Source organism: Trachurus japonicus, chromosome 17 (genome assembly GCF_045865225.1).
Source record: "Trachurus japonicus isolate A0001 chromosome 17, Traja_1.0".
In the NCBI taxonomy this organism is placed as follows: Eukaryota; Metazoa; Chordata; class Actinopteri; order Carangiformes; family Carangidae; genus Trachurus; species Trachurus japonicus.
In genome coordinates, this window is record NC_140923.1 from 30512199 (window position 1) to 30525743 (window position 13545).

Genomic DNA, 13545 nt, shown 5'->3' on the forward strand with positions numbered 1-13545 from the left:
TCTTAGTTTTCAGTATCTCATTCAATAGTAGTATTTATAATACGTTTAATGCCATATAGTAGAATATATGCAGAAAAGAATCTTTCTGTAAACAAATCCATTCTGTTGATGTACATGCCATTTACATCTACTTTAAAGGAATGAGAGATGTAAACAGAACCAAGTTGATATTGGTTTATTTACCAAACACAGTAGTGGTTATGTACATGTATGTGCATTTCATAGAAATATAACAAGGTTTTAGGTGTAAAAATACACAAACAACGTATGTTTCTAGAATTTAGCTTAACACATTTTGCATGCAAGAAAATACATTCTATGTAGTTATAATAATAACTAATTTTTCCACATTGTGTGGCTTAACTCACAGCTGACACTCATTAGTGTTAATGTTAAAAAATAGAAAATATGATTCTTCATGTTTACCTCAGAGGATTACATTCATTAAGTACTCAAGTAGGAATGGATATACACAGTTATTTAAATAATACTCCTTCAAAAAAAAAAAGAAATCAAGTGAGAAATACATAGAGTGATAATAGGTCAGTTTATATACTGTAGTTAACCCTGTTTGGGCTTGTTCGTTTTCTTGTCATCCTGAAGCCAGCCCTAATGAATTTGATCAACAACCATGAGATAGGCTTTTATAGGTTTGCTAGTGTTGGGATCTCCTGAAACACAACAGTACACCGCCACTTCAGTACTGATACAGGAAATGTTTAGAACCGGCTACTTGCCAGGGTGAGCACAAAGCGTGGCAGGCGGAGGAATCCTGGGACAACAACTGAGAGCCAGGAGAGATAGGGAACCTGGCTCAGGAGGAATTTTAGGGAAGTGTAATCAACTACACTCCGCCCTGTAAATAAACATGTTAAAAGTGTTAGAATTAAGTGCCTAGACACAATGATAACTTCAAAACATTAATATTCAAATATAATCAAATACAAATTTACCATCAACATCCCGTATCCCATAGCGTCTTGCCAGGTCACAAGTCATTATGATTTTCCCAGTCAGCGACATCAGTCTTTTATCTGTCAGACAGAGAACATTCTGTTTCAAAATAGGCCAAGATTGAAAATGAACAGACCTCTCTAAGATAATCAGTTGCACTGATGATGGTTTTCAGCATGTATAGTGCCAGTTTGTGAAAATCATGTTACACTGAACAGCAAATGTTTACCAACATTTACTGGACATGAGGTGTGTAACAGTATGTGTCCATGTGGCATTTTTTCCTTGAGTGCTGGTCTCTACTTTCAATTATTTCTAATTTGAAGATTCATAATGAAAATGTGTTGTGACTGCGACAGTTATACCCACTGGTGCTTAGGGCTGTCCACTTGTGATCAGATACATTGAGATTGTTGTTAAGGTAAGGTCAGAAAAGACCTAAAATGCTCCTTGTGGGTGTTGTGCTTTAATCGCTATACTATCAACAATGAAAAACAAAGCAACGTTGCTGTTCTATCATACAGTGGTGGTAGTAAAATGTTGTCAGAGAAACAAAACCCAAAGCCTGAAGTGTTGTCCACAGCCACGTGACACTTCCCTGCGAGAGAAAAATACTACATCAGGGCTTCAGACTAACTTTTTTTTTTTACTAGGAACACAGTGGCCCCTAACTTAAAATTTTAGGAGCAAAAGTAGAAAATGCTGGGGCGCACACCGTAACCTGTAAAGCAAATATTTACATTTCCTTTTCGTTCATGATCCTCACACACATTGGCCTGTTACCTGTGATGACAGATTCCAGATTCCACATTTCACCAGTGTTAAAAAAAAAAAAAGAAGAAGCAAATTTACTGGTGGCACATGGGCAAGTAAATCTTAGAGGCAAAATGCCCCCATTTAGGGGCAGTCTGTAACATGGACCCATGCATTTCATTCCATTTAACAATCTCACTGAAGTGAAGTGAATAATCCTACCTTTTGCCAGGTTGACAATGCACCTCCCACTCATCTCTGTGGTTTCTCCATTTGCAAAGACATCTTTATACTGAAGAGAAAGAAAGACCTGAGATTTGGCAAAAATACTTAAAAAGTAACCATGAACAAAAATGTGCTGTTAGAGAGCCATCTACCTTTGAGTTGACACCAGCCGGTGCTTCTTTCTCCAGTACCATCTGGGATATCAGCTCTGTTTGTACGGCCCCTGGCCACAGGCTGACTGAGGCCACTCCCCTACTCTTCAGCTCAACGGCCATGTCTGCTGCCAGCCTGTCACACTGGAAAGAAACCACAATACAAAACAGGTTCAGATAACACTGACAATGTGCCAAAATCCAACTGATGATTACATGGTTATATACTGAATATATGCTGTGTTTGTGTTGATAGCTAGGCCTTTATGAGTATAGTTCTTACTGCAGCTTTGCCAACACCGTATGGCACATTGAAGAGATACTGGAGCCCCCCCATGGATGAGATGGTGACGATCAAACCTCGACCTTGAGCCACCATCAGCCGAGAAGCATAAACTGAAAAGAAATAGTGGCCCCTGTCCCAGAGAAACAAATAGGATAAGTTGAATAATATTTATACTCTACTATAAAAATACCTCTAACAATGTGTTAATAAATACTGATGAATTTCAAAGGAAACATATCACATCTCACTCTTCCTGTTTTTCGGACACAGGGAATTCCTACTAAACATATCATGTAAACAGAGAAGCAAGTTGAGTAACAGCTGACGTCAGGGAAAACTCACTAGATACCAGATCATGACTAAACAGTTTGCAGACAATTACTCGGTCAACTCATCAGACATGACTAAGCGCATAAACATACCTCAGACCTGTGTTGTTGATGGAATCCCAAATAGACGGGTCAGTTTCCCAGAACTTCTTCCCCATACTCTCAAAAATAGCCTGAAATAACACATCATGTTTCAAGTTCAGGTAAATCACACACTGGTCCTCTTACCAGCTGCTTATACAGTGTCACTCTACATTACATGTACAGCAATTTACCCATTTCATGTACATACTCATGCTGCGTTCAAGACAACTCGGAAGTCGGAAAAAAACGAGCTCCGAGTTGTAAAAAATGAATTGAACGGCGTCGAACTCGGAAATTACAGGTCGGGAACTCGGGTATCATATCAGAGCCCCGACTTTCCGACTTGACGTCACGACAACATCAAAACATGGCAGCCCTCGTCTTAAACAGTTAGAATTTAGACATTTTTATTTATTTGTTGAGGTTTTAATGCATATTTTTGTGTATTATTGCAGTAGCCTATATGAAATACGTTTATATTAAGGTGTGATCGTTGTATGGTGTGAAATTGCAGTCCTCGTTTGTGACGGAAATAACGTTTAACTGTTATCAAGGCTGTAACATTATATGTGCACTCATCTGTGGCATCTCCTCTCCTCCAAAATAAACATAATTTACTGCTGCATTTATTTTTCATATTCAGCTATGAGCCACAATATGCCAAACTTCCTTCAGGTATCCATGTTTTTTTTCTCCCGAGTTCCTGCAGCGTGAACGCAATGATGTCGGAAGTCGGAAATTTCCAAGTTGGGAATCCCGACCTCCGAGTTGTTATGAACGCAGCATCAGTCTTGTTCCATGTCAGTGAAATAAACATACCTGTACTCCAGCATAGGCATTGTTGACCAGGACATCCAACCTGCCATTCTGTTCACGTTTGATCCGTTCAAACAGGTCTTCAATGTCTGTATCTTTAGTAGAATCACAGATGACTGGCACACAGTCGCCACCTCTCTCCTTAACCTGAGAACAAAGACACAACTACTTGAAACACATCTGCTATACCATAAAGTAATATATAATGTTTTCTAATCCATCATCCATCCATCCATCGAACACTGGCTGGAGGAAGGAGTTTATATTTTTGGGAGCTTAGCCTATTGATTACAAAGTGATGGCATCGTTGTCATCGAGAGATAGGTTAATGGGCATTGCTTTTCAATCTCTGCCCAATAACTGTCTGCTTCATCTCTACTGTCAAATTCAAGCTCAAAATTTCACCTCTGCCGCAGTTTTTTTCAGTGCCTTCTCCTGGCGCCCGGTGATGTAGACGGTGGCTCCGGCCTCAGACAGCTGGAGAGCTATTCCCCTGCCAATGCCTCTGGACGCACCAGTTACAACACACACCCAGCCAGACAGGGCCATCTCTGGGGGAGGAAAACAGCACATACACACAGTAAGCTCAAATACACATTGTAAACTCAAAGTGCACAACATGAATGTTGATATAAAGGGTTTGAATATGATTAGAGATCAAATTGGGATAAAGGGAAAAGGGAAGAGGAAAGAAAGTTGCTTAAATGGAACTGAGGTCACTGCCAATTGTCCATAGTTCACTTGAAATCTGTGGCTGTCTTACACAACTACATTTGGCTTACACAACAACTCGTTATTTGGCATTGGTGGAGTGAAACTGATACAACAAGGTTATCAAGGGAGTCATAGCAGTGATTAATGATTCACTAGTGACAGTTATTAACCACAGTAAAGACTGTTGCCCAAATTAGATGGACAACTTATTAAAAAACACACACACACACACACACACACAAATTTACCATAGAAGTCTGAGAGGTACTGATCCCAGCAGAAATACCTTAAATAACAAGGTCGATTCACCCACAATAAAAACACACCCTCCTGTAATTTTTTCTGGTACTTGGGTATTCAAACTCAATAATATTTTCAGTTACTATTATTTCTGTTGCAACTACAGTATGTTCATCTCATTACAACAAAATCTACTGACACAACTCGAGACTTTTCTAACAAGTGATTTAGTCAGAGTTTTCAAAAGAACTGCCGACACGCCTACACGACTTCATTAAAATATTGCACTGCAGCTGCTACATTAGATTGAAATTCATGCCTACCAGACTTCATCACCAAACAGTTGATCTATTTAAAGAAAACTTTACAAAGACCGCACGTGCTTAAGTGCATCGAGGGAAAAAAAGGGCAATACCTTACCACAGAATAAGTGCTGAGTGTAGTCTCTGAAGTGGAGAAGATATTTCTTACGCCGAAGCCGAGAAGGAAATGTATCGGTGACTGTATCAACGCCGTTTATATTGCTACTGTGAGTAATGCCCAACTGCCTCGAGCTACACTGTGATGACAATTGTTAAAGGCGTCCAAGAAACCATGTCCACCGTAGTATCGCGAGAAGACGAAACCATCTGACCGCCCCCCTTCCCTTTAACCTCGAAGAGACCAATATAACTTATACACCCACATTAAAAGATAAACTGGTTATGAAATGACCAAACGGTCAAAGACGTGTTGCGTTTAATGTCTCTGTGAACTACACCGACGCTCATGAACAGCGCGAGCTTCTTTCTGCTATCCTCTTGAATAGATCATATTTAAATCATGGAGCTGGCTTTTGTGGTTCAGCTGACCGCAGTTTACACAACGACTGGTTAAATCGGGCTATCGAAGGTTGTTTGAGGTATAGGTCACTACATTCATCACACGATGGCGCTGCAACCCTCCTGAACATCAGTGCATCGAGGGCAGTTTACAGACATAAAATACTGGTAATAACCTAATACTGAATGTTCCAGGAATATTTTAAGTCTCCAATGTTTTGTAATTTGTATATGATGGCAATTTGGTGGATTAAAAAGAAATGCTACACAGGATATTTAATATAATATATGGTTATATATTAATTAATTGCAGCGCATTACGTTTATTTAATTTAAAAAGCCTTACTACCCTTTAATAAGAGTACAAACATTTTAGATGTCAGGATTTTATAACAAACTAACAGACATGAACAAATCTTTTCTCATGTGCTATTGAAGGCTAACTTGTTTAATGCAGAACAACAGTTGTATATGTCTTACTATATTTTTTTGCATATTTGTGGCTGTTAAAATGTTAGTTATGAAAAAAGACAGGTCTGCACTATTTCTAGTGTAAGTATTGCTTGACTGACCAGTCACTGTATGCTGCTGTGAGTGAGCATGTAATTTCACAGCTGACTTTGCAGATCTGATATGAATTAGGTAATCATTTTTGAAACAACTGGTTTATCCACAGGAACGTGTGCTGTTCTTTCATTCTTTCTGCCAAACTCATGTTACTGCAGCCACCGCCTACGTTTTTTTTAATCTTAAGTATGCGTGACTAATTGTTCCCATGGTATCATCCCCAAGGTAGTGTTGTGTACAGTATGAATTGCCTTGGATAAGGCCTATTACAAAACTCAAAAAGGTCCATTTGAATCATGTAATAGGGCGCATAATACACTTGCTCACTTTGTATATTGTTTTAATATCACCAGTTTAATATATTGGGCAGTGAGCCCACACCCCCAAACAGTGATCACATGGATCCAGGTGTTTATAAAAGCATTAGAACTGCTGATAAAAGTAGAAAACTTCATTTCAGAGTACAGACAGACCAATGGCTAGAGGTTTTCACTTCATAAAAGGCCTCTGATTATCTCCTGTATCTTTAAAGTTTCTCACAGCAGAAATGATAACGAAGAGACAGCAATCCATTTACAGTATATTACATTAAGTTAGTAAGCCGTAAAGAACATGGACATTTTTTTTTTTATCTCCGACTATTTTATTCAGCTGATTGTTACTTTGTGTCCTCAGTCCACCATGATGAGGCGGTTTTCATCAAACATACAGACAGTTCAGATGTTGACTACAGCCATTCACAGATCCCAATGAGTCCCCAAAATTGTGATGTGATGTGAGTAAACTTTTTTATGCAATTTTATGGGCAGTCCTCAGACACCATCTATGTTTTCCTCAGATAAAATCACAGTTGATCCCAAGAATGTAAATGTATTTAATGAATACTTCTCGTGGTCAAGCATATCTCATATGTTGTGACTATACTAACTCATCACAATTCAAAAACTTTTTTTTGTCTCTTATGTAAAGTAACCTCTTAGGTTTTTGTCTGTAGAACACTATGAGCTTCTCAAACAATACAGCAAATTGTCTTTAGTTTGGCTTAATCCTTACTGTGGGTTAGGGCTGGCATGCAGTGATGACTATAACATTGCCAAACATAGTCTGGTGATGGTCTATTTCTTTGGATTTGCTGAATTTACATTTAACATCGCTATATTTCATTATTCCTTGTTTCAATACTTTCACTTCATCAGCATTACAAGAACAACTGGGCAGGAAGATCACTGAGCTGTGATGCACTGAAGTTGAAAACTTGGCTATTCATACATCTGTCCACGTCTGTCAATTTCTTCTTTTTAAGTATAACAGCAAATCAGGATCCCACATGTCCTGACACATAGTCTGTGGTGTATCCTTCAGTCCTGGAGCTGATTTCTGTGAGCAGAAAGACCACAGCAATAGTTTTTATTTAACTGCGTTTTTTCAGGTCTTGAAGTTTCTATATTAAGTGCAACTGAAGGGATTAAAGAAACAACTGCAAAACATTCAATCCAATGCCAAGATACTCAGTGTTCTTCACTGCCATAATTAAATGTAATGACCACAGTGAGGCTGATAGGGATGCGTGAGGAGCATTTAAGTTGAACACAGATTTGTCTGTTTTTTTGCAGAACAAAGGGAAAAGAATAATGAGCTGATCCAAAAACCTGAGGAGCTGACATCAAGAAGCGCTCAACCACAAAGAAGTGAGTATGATACACAATTTTTATTGATTGTTCATGTTTTTAGTGTTTCAAGGGCTTCATTCAGCGAGATGAAAGAGGCAAGAGGATAGTCAGAGCTGAGATCTGTTAGACAAGATTAAAGGTAGGAAACTGAAGGAAAATGTCTGTTTTACTCCTAATGGGTATTTAAACAAAACCTCCAACACTCCGTCTCTGTTTAAATTACAGAGAATGAACTGGAAAACATCAGAAACTGGAATAGTAGAAAAGACGCTGATGCTGGACTCATGTGACTTGACGATCAATAATCTGTGCGAGTGTTTTGCTCAGATTGGGTGAGAAGAAATACATAATTGGGGGGAAGTTATTAATTGCCTTCAGAATACTAAAAGCAGTTGTTTTTTTAAGCGGCTGATATCATGAAGCTTCACTGGATGAAATATCATACCTATCTGAAACAAATGCTGAGAAGAACAAAGTTTGTGACGCTAAGCACAATTGATGTCATTACTTTGTATTTAATAAATCTCTTAAATTTAAGAACAAAACTCTCTGTGTCTTTGTCTCTGTAAGTGAAGATCACTGACCTGAGGAAAAAAGGGCTGCTGAAAAAAATACCAATGGTTTTTCGACCTGTCACTTTCATATCTTTTAACATTTTGTATGCAAGAGTAGATGTTATAAATACTGCAGAGTTTGTTCTCTATTATAAACATCCTGGAACCCTGCTCTTTTGTCTGGAATCTGTTTGAGGATACCTATTTGGGTTTTCATCTGGTTGTGGTTATTTTTGTCCTTTCTCTCAGAGCTAGAGGAGTAACTTCAAACACAACAGAGTGAACAAAAACTGGAAAATACAGACATAGGTGAGTGCTGTTCACTGCAGTGTCTTAAATATATATGTTCCATTGCTGAGAATTAGGCTGGGACATAGTCTTCTTTAAGACTGCAACATGTTTTTTTACACTTTGTTTTTGAATAGATTAAACAAATGAGATACAACATATTAATGTGTCTTATCTACAGGTGCAGATTGGTTGGTTGTGTTACCTTTAGCTAGAACCAGATTTTCCAATTTATACGTTATCTTGGATTACTGGCAACATCTTTGTATTTATATCTTCTCATGTAACTCTCAAATGTTGAACAAGTACTGTACAGCTTGCTGCTTCAGTTTACAACATCGACTGGTATTTCTGTTTTACCCTTAAAGCAATAAGTCAATGTGCTGCAATGATGGCAGCACCCGGTGTGAGGTGAGATCCTCACTGCGACCTTATTTTCACTCTACACATACATCTGTTCATGGGATCCAATGAGAGTGTTTGAACTGAATATTTAATCAAACAGATTTACAAAGACAGCTGCCACAGAGTCAGGAGGATGCAGACAGCCTGCAGCTGAAAGAGAGGGAAACTGCCTTCAAACAGCTGCAGCAGGAGCTTCCAGACCAGACTAGGGAGAACAAAAAAGTTTAACTCTCTGTCTCTGCTCATACATAAAATAAGTGGATGCAATCAGGTTTACCAGAGGAAATATAATAGTGAACTTAAAGCAGCCAGTTTAACAGTGGGGCCCCTGCACCTGGAGGGCTTATGTTCTATTCTGTTTTTTATCTATTCATATCATCAAATACATTTCGAGAGACAAGCAGAGCGGACTGCAGACAGTGTTGATGACCTACAGCAGCAGCTGCATGAGAAGGGTGACTACGAGCAGCTACAGCAAGACTTAGACAATCAGACTGTGGAATACCACAGAGTGATGGACGACTACAACAGTAGTTCAAACCTCTGGAAATGCTCATACACACAATAAGTCAATTTTTGCAGCGTGATAGAGAAGATATTGCGGCTGATATTTTCTGTTTCAGTGCTAGACTTGCAAACAGAATATAAGGTTTAGTTTTGCTTTTATGTTTGTTTGTTTTCTTGCTTGTTTGTTTGTTTGTTTTTTTCATATTGTAACAATGTTGGGTAGCTTTACTTTTTTTTGTTTGTTTTTTCTCTGCTATTTAAAAATGGATTTACTACAATATATTTAAATACTGGTAACCTTATTGGTTCCGGTTTTTTTTTTCTTCCTCTGGTTTGGTTTAGTTTAGTTTAGTTTGTTCGTTTGCTTGTTAGTTGTTGTCTATGTCTTATTGTGAGTTTGTTTGTTTTTTATATTGTAAGAATGCTGGGTAGCTTAATTTGGTATGTAGGACAGGCATTAATATAAGCATTATGCTTCTGCCTGTGCCTTTTCAGTCACTATTTTGTCGATAATGTTTGCTATTGTGTGATGTGACTGAATAAAGAATTTCAAATCAAATCAAATCAAACACTCAGGTCTGTTCAAGATGAACACACAAACACACCATAAAAACAACACCAACACTAAAAAATACTGTTCTCTCTTTCTCCGCAGATCCTCAAAACAAACAAAACAATATGGATGATCCATAAAACTGAGTCACACTCAAGTTCAGTTCATTTATTTGATGACTATCAAGACCAGTTTAATGTCAGTCTTCCTGCCCTGAGCAGGTCTGGTAAACGTAACTGGGAGGTGTCTGTTGCTGGGATACTTTGTTACCACCTTGGCATGGCCAGTGAATCTGCTCCCAGAAGGTATTGATTACATTCAGTCCAACAAATGGCTTCTGGTCTATAATACTGAACAAACAGGACCAATACAGAGCTATTGTTTCTGTTTCAGTTAAGGTGTCAGAATATTTTGCTGGAATAAAAAAAAAAGGGTCAGGCCTCTTTTAATAATGCACACATGCATATTTGTGGATCAAAGGTTTACAGGCTAAATGTATCCATGCATTAGTTACTGTGTTGAAGATGGTGGAAGTCAAGCTCCAACTCCTGGATCACCTGATTGGATAAGATAAGGAACTGTGCATGTTTTAATGTACAAAGTCTCACTTATAATCACCCCAGGAGCTAATAATAGAATTGCAGTGAGTAGCGTAGGTCTTGCAAACACTTTTGTTATTACTGCTGTTGTATGCTTCAGACAATAAAAATACAAAAAGATAAACAATGCATTTTGTTAAATCTTCTTTGTATATCAAAAAAGATCAGTCTTTGTTCTCTTGTCTGTGTCGTTCCAGGTGTCTTCATCAATAGGCCCAGTACACAAAAAAGGCCTCTAAATGTATTTTTTCTTACACCCGGATGTTAAACTTGTTTATTTCAAGTAATCACCACTAAGCCCGTTACACACACTCACACACAAAAAACTGAGCTTAAAATGAAAGGTTTTACCTTTCAACAATAAGTCCCAGTATGGTAACAAACATTTTTCTGGAAAAAAAAAACAAAAAATATCTCTGGTCTAGTACAAAGTCCCCACCACATGTCATATCTAAAACACATTTTTATTATCATTACTTGCTTTTCTATCACAATGCAAACATTGGTCAGTCTCTTCCTGCTGTTCCAGCGACGCTGCTGTAAAAATGGGCAACAAATTCTGGATCCCTCTCCTCCAGGATGTGCAGGAAATGATTCCTCTCTTCCTCTCTCCAGGTCTCAAACCACTGGGTCCACAGGCGCAGCTGGCATTCAAAGATGTTCGGTAGCCTGTCTCTGACCTTGTCAGGATGCACAGAGAGGAACAGGTTGTTAAATATCATATAAGACACATTTTAAACCAAAACTATTAGGTATCCACTCAGTTAACTGTAACATAAGAAAGAAACAACAATTATTTTTTAGATATAGGCCTGTTGTTGGACAAAAGAGTCATTGCAATTGCTTGGGAGGAGGTGGATAGACCAAGGATAGGTAATGGCTAATGGCTTTCAGAATTAACATCAACTCTGCCCTTAGACAAGACCATGTATGCCATCAGGGGACAAGCAACCAATTATTGATTACATCTTAGAAATTTTCTTGCAAATAAATACGTATCTTATATAATGGAAGCATCTGGGGATGGCCTATAAGTGGCCCTCTGCAGTTCACTTGGAGAAGATGTTTACTGTTTGGTGTTGAATGCCAATTAACTATATGTGTAGTCAGTGTATACTTGTGAGTATGCGCAGGATACAGTTAGTAATGTGTACGTATAGCCAGGGGCGTTTCTAGACACTCTGGAGGCCCCAGGCAAGAGGTAACTTGGAGGCCCCCACCCCCAACTGGGACAACAAACATTAACTGTTAATGAATCAAAAAATCCCAAACCATTGATGATTCAATTCTGCATACTATGCCAACCCAGTCTCATATAAAACTTACCGTGGCTATGTTGGTCCAAAGTACAAAAACATAGAGGGTTTACAATAACGGCTCTTAAATTGTATGACTGTTACATTTTTTCTGACTATTTTTTTTGCGTCCACGTGCGTCACGTGACTTTCAAGTTTCTGGCCGATATTTTTTTAAATCATTTTTAGTGGAAAAATCAATATTTTGAGGTAGTTTCTGCATAAAATGTTCTTTTGATTATATTTCTAGCGAGAAATATATATTTTATTTTCAAAATATTCGCTCAGTGAATGTACATATTCACTTGATTGCTTGTTGTTGCTATGTCGCTAGGGTGGTTACATTTTTATATATGATACTGGGTTGACTAGGCACAACATTCGATGTACACAGCCAGTGGCAACATCAGTTTGTCACCGATATGGACCAATGTCAGCCGTCCCTGGGGGCCCCATTCCAGCATAGGGCCCTATAGGCAATTGCCTGGGCTGCCTGCCCTGTTGCAACGCCTCTGCGTATACCCCCTTTTTACTTATTTATTATTTATATTATCATTATTTTATTGTGTACTTAAGTTTTTTCCCCATTCTCTATTATTTACTTATGTGGCTGTTCTGTTGTTATGTCTTAATCATAGGTGTGTGGGTGGAGGTAGGTTCTACATGGTTTGGGGCAGGAGCATTATGTCCCAGTGGTTATATATGTGTGTTAATATGTTTGGAAAGAAATAACGATATTGTTGGGGGGAAGAAAATGCCACATATGACACTGTGGGACATCTATCTGGAAGTGACAGTGCAGTAGACAGCCTACCTGTAGGGTACTGAGTGAATCTAGGAGGGTGCACACTTTCCCTGGGACAGCTTTCCCCAGCAGGTCCTGGAGGAACCGCTCCCTCTGAGTGGCGGTCCAGCCCTGGAACCAGCTCAGGACGCACCGCTGCTCCTGGAGGGTCGCATAGGAGATGGGCTCTTCTTGACCCGCACTCGCAGAGACGCAGGACAGGTTCTCGAGGCTGGGGGGGCTGACTACACCCTGGGGAGCCGAGGGAAAGTCCTCCGAGCTGGGAGTGCAGCAGCCGCCGGCACCGGTCCAGTGTTGTGTCGCCATGGTCGGTGATCCTCTGTTGAACCTCTGAGCCTGGAGCGAGTTGCTGCACTGGATGTCTGTGGTTACGAGTCCGTGGCTGTTAGCGAGCCGCTGGTACTGCAGCTGATTTAGGCGTTGACTGACATACTTGGACCGTGAAACCTTTGGCTACATCGGTTTCTGTCGGCCTGGGGAGAAACAGCTACTCCTGTGCTGTTGTTTATCAGCAGCTCCTCTGGTGTGGGGATAACGATATGTAGCTTAGCATATGTCTACACACACACACACACACACAGCCGGAAGAGCAGGGATTTAAAGGTCAACATTACTATTAACGTCAACTAGTCATCACTCAATTTGGTGTGTGTCCATACTTATTAAGACGTGGAGTTAAATCACCTTAGCATCCGTGCAACTGAAGTTTAACGATGTTGAACGAGTGTTGCGCTAATCCAGCCACCAAACAGGAAGAGTGCGCAGTTAACCAGCTCTGTTGTTTGGGACATCAAGCTTGCGCACGTTTTGCGCAAAGTTCGCCGTTCACCAAATAAAAAATAAAATAAAACAATTATTTTTAAAACAATTTTATTATAATATGTGAAGAATTAATTCATTAATATGTTGATATAAATATAATAATGCC

General features: G+C 39.2%; 2 protein-coding genes across 3 annotated transcripts; both read right to left on the minus strand.

Annotated features, from left to right (window-relative positions):
* Positions 1-160: 160 nt before the first annotated feature.
* On the minus strand, positions 161-5432 carry dhrs1 (dehydrogenase/reductase (SDR family) member 1). Of its 2 annotated transcripts, none has more exons than XM_085804969.1 (9): positions 4974-5432; positions 4005-4150; positions 3603-3746; positions 2793-2872; positions 2368-2500; positions 2085-2228; positions 1930-1999; positions 954-1034; positions 161-856 (listed from the first exon to the last, which is right to left on the minus strand). In XM_085804969.1, exons 2-9 carry the CDS (start codon positions 4146-4148, stop codon positions 720-722), a joined length of 933 nt encoding a protein of 310 aa, XP_085661095.1. In that variant the 5' UTR covers positions 4149-4150; positions 4974-5432; the 3' UTR covers positions 161-719. The 2 variants fall into 2 exon arrangements, with proteins under 2 accessions (XP_085661095.1, XP_085661096.1); XM_085804970.1 differs by having other exon boundaries at positions 4987-5171.
* A 5566-nt stretch (positions 5433-10998) lies between these two features.
* On the minus strand, positions 10999-13397 carry c17h14orf119 (chromosome 17 C14orf119 homolog). The gene is made up of 2 exons (XM_085804975.1): positions 12627-13397; positions 10999-11197 (listed from the first exon to the last, which is right to left on the minus strand). The coding sequence occupies exons 1-2, from the start codon at positions 12921-12923 to the stop codon at positions 11024-11026; spliced, it is 471 nt and encodes a 156-aa protein (XP_085661101.1). The 5' UTR covers positions 12924-13397; the 3' UTR covers positions 10999-11023.
* Positions 13398-13545: the final 148 nt, after the last annotated feature.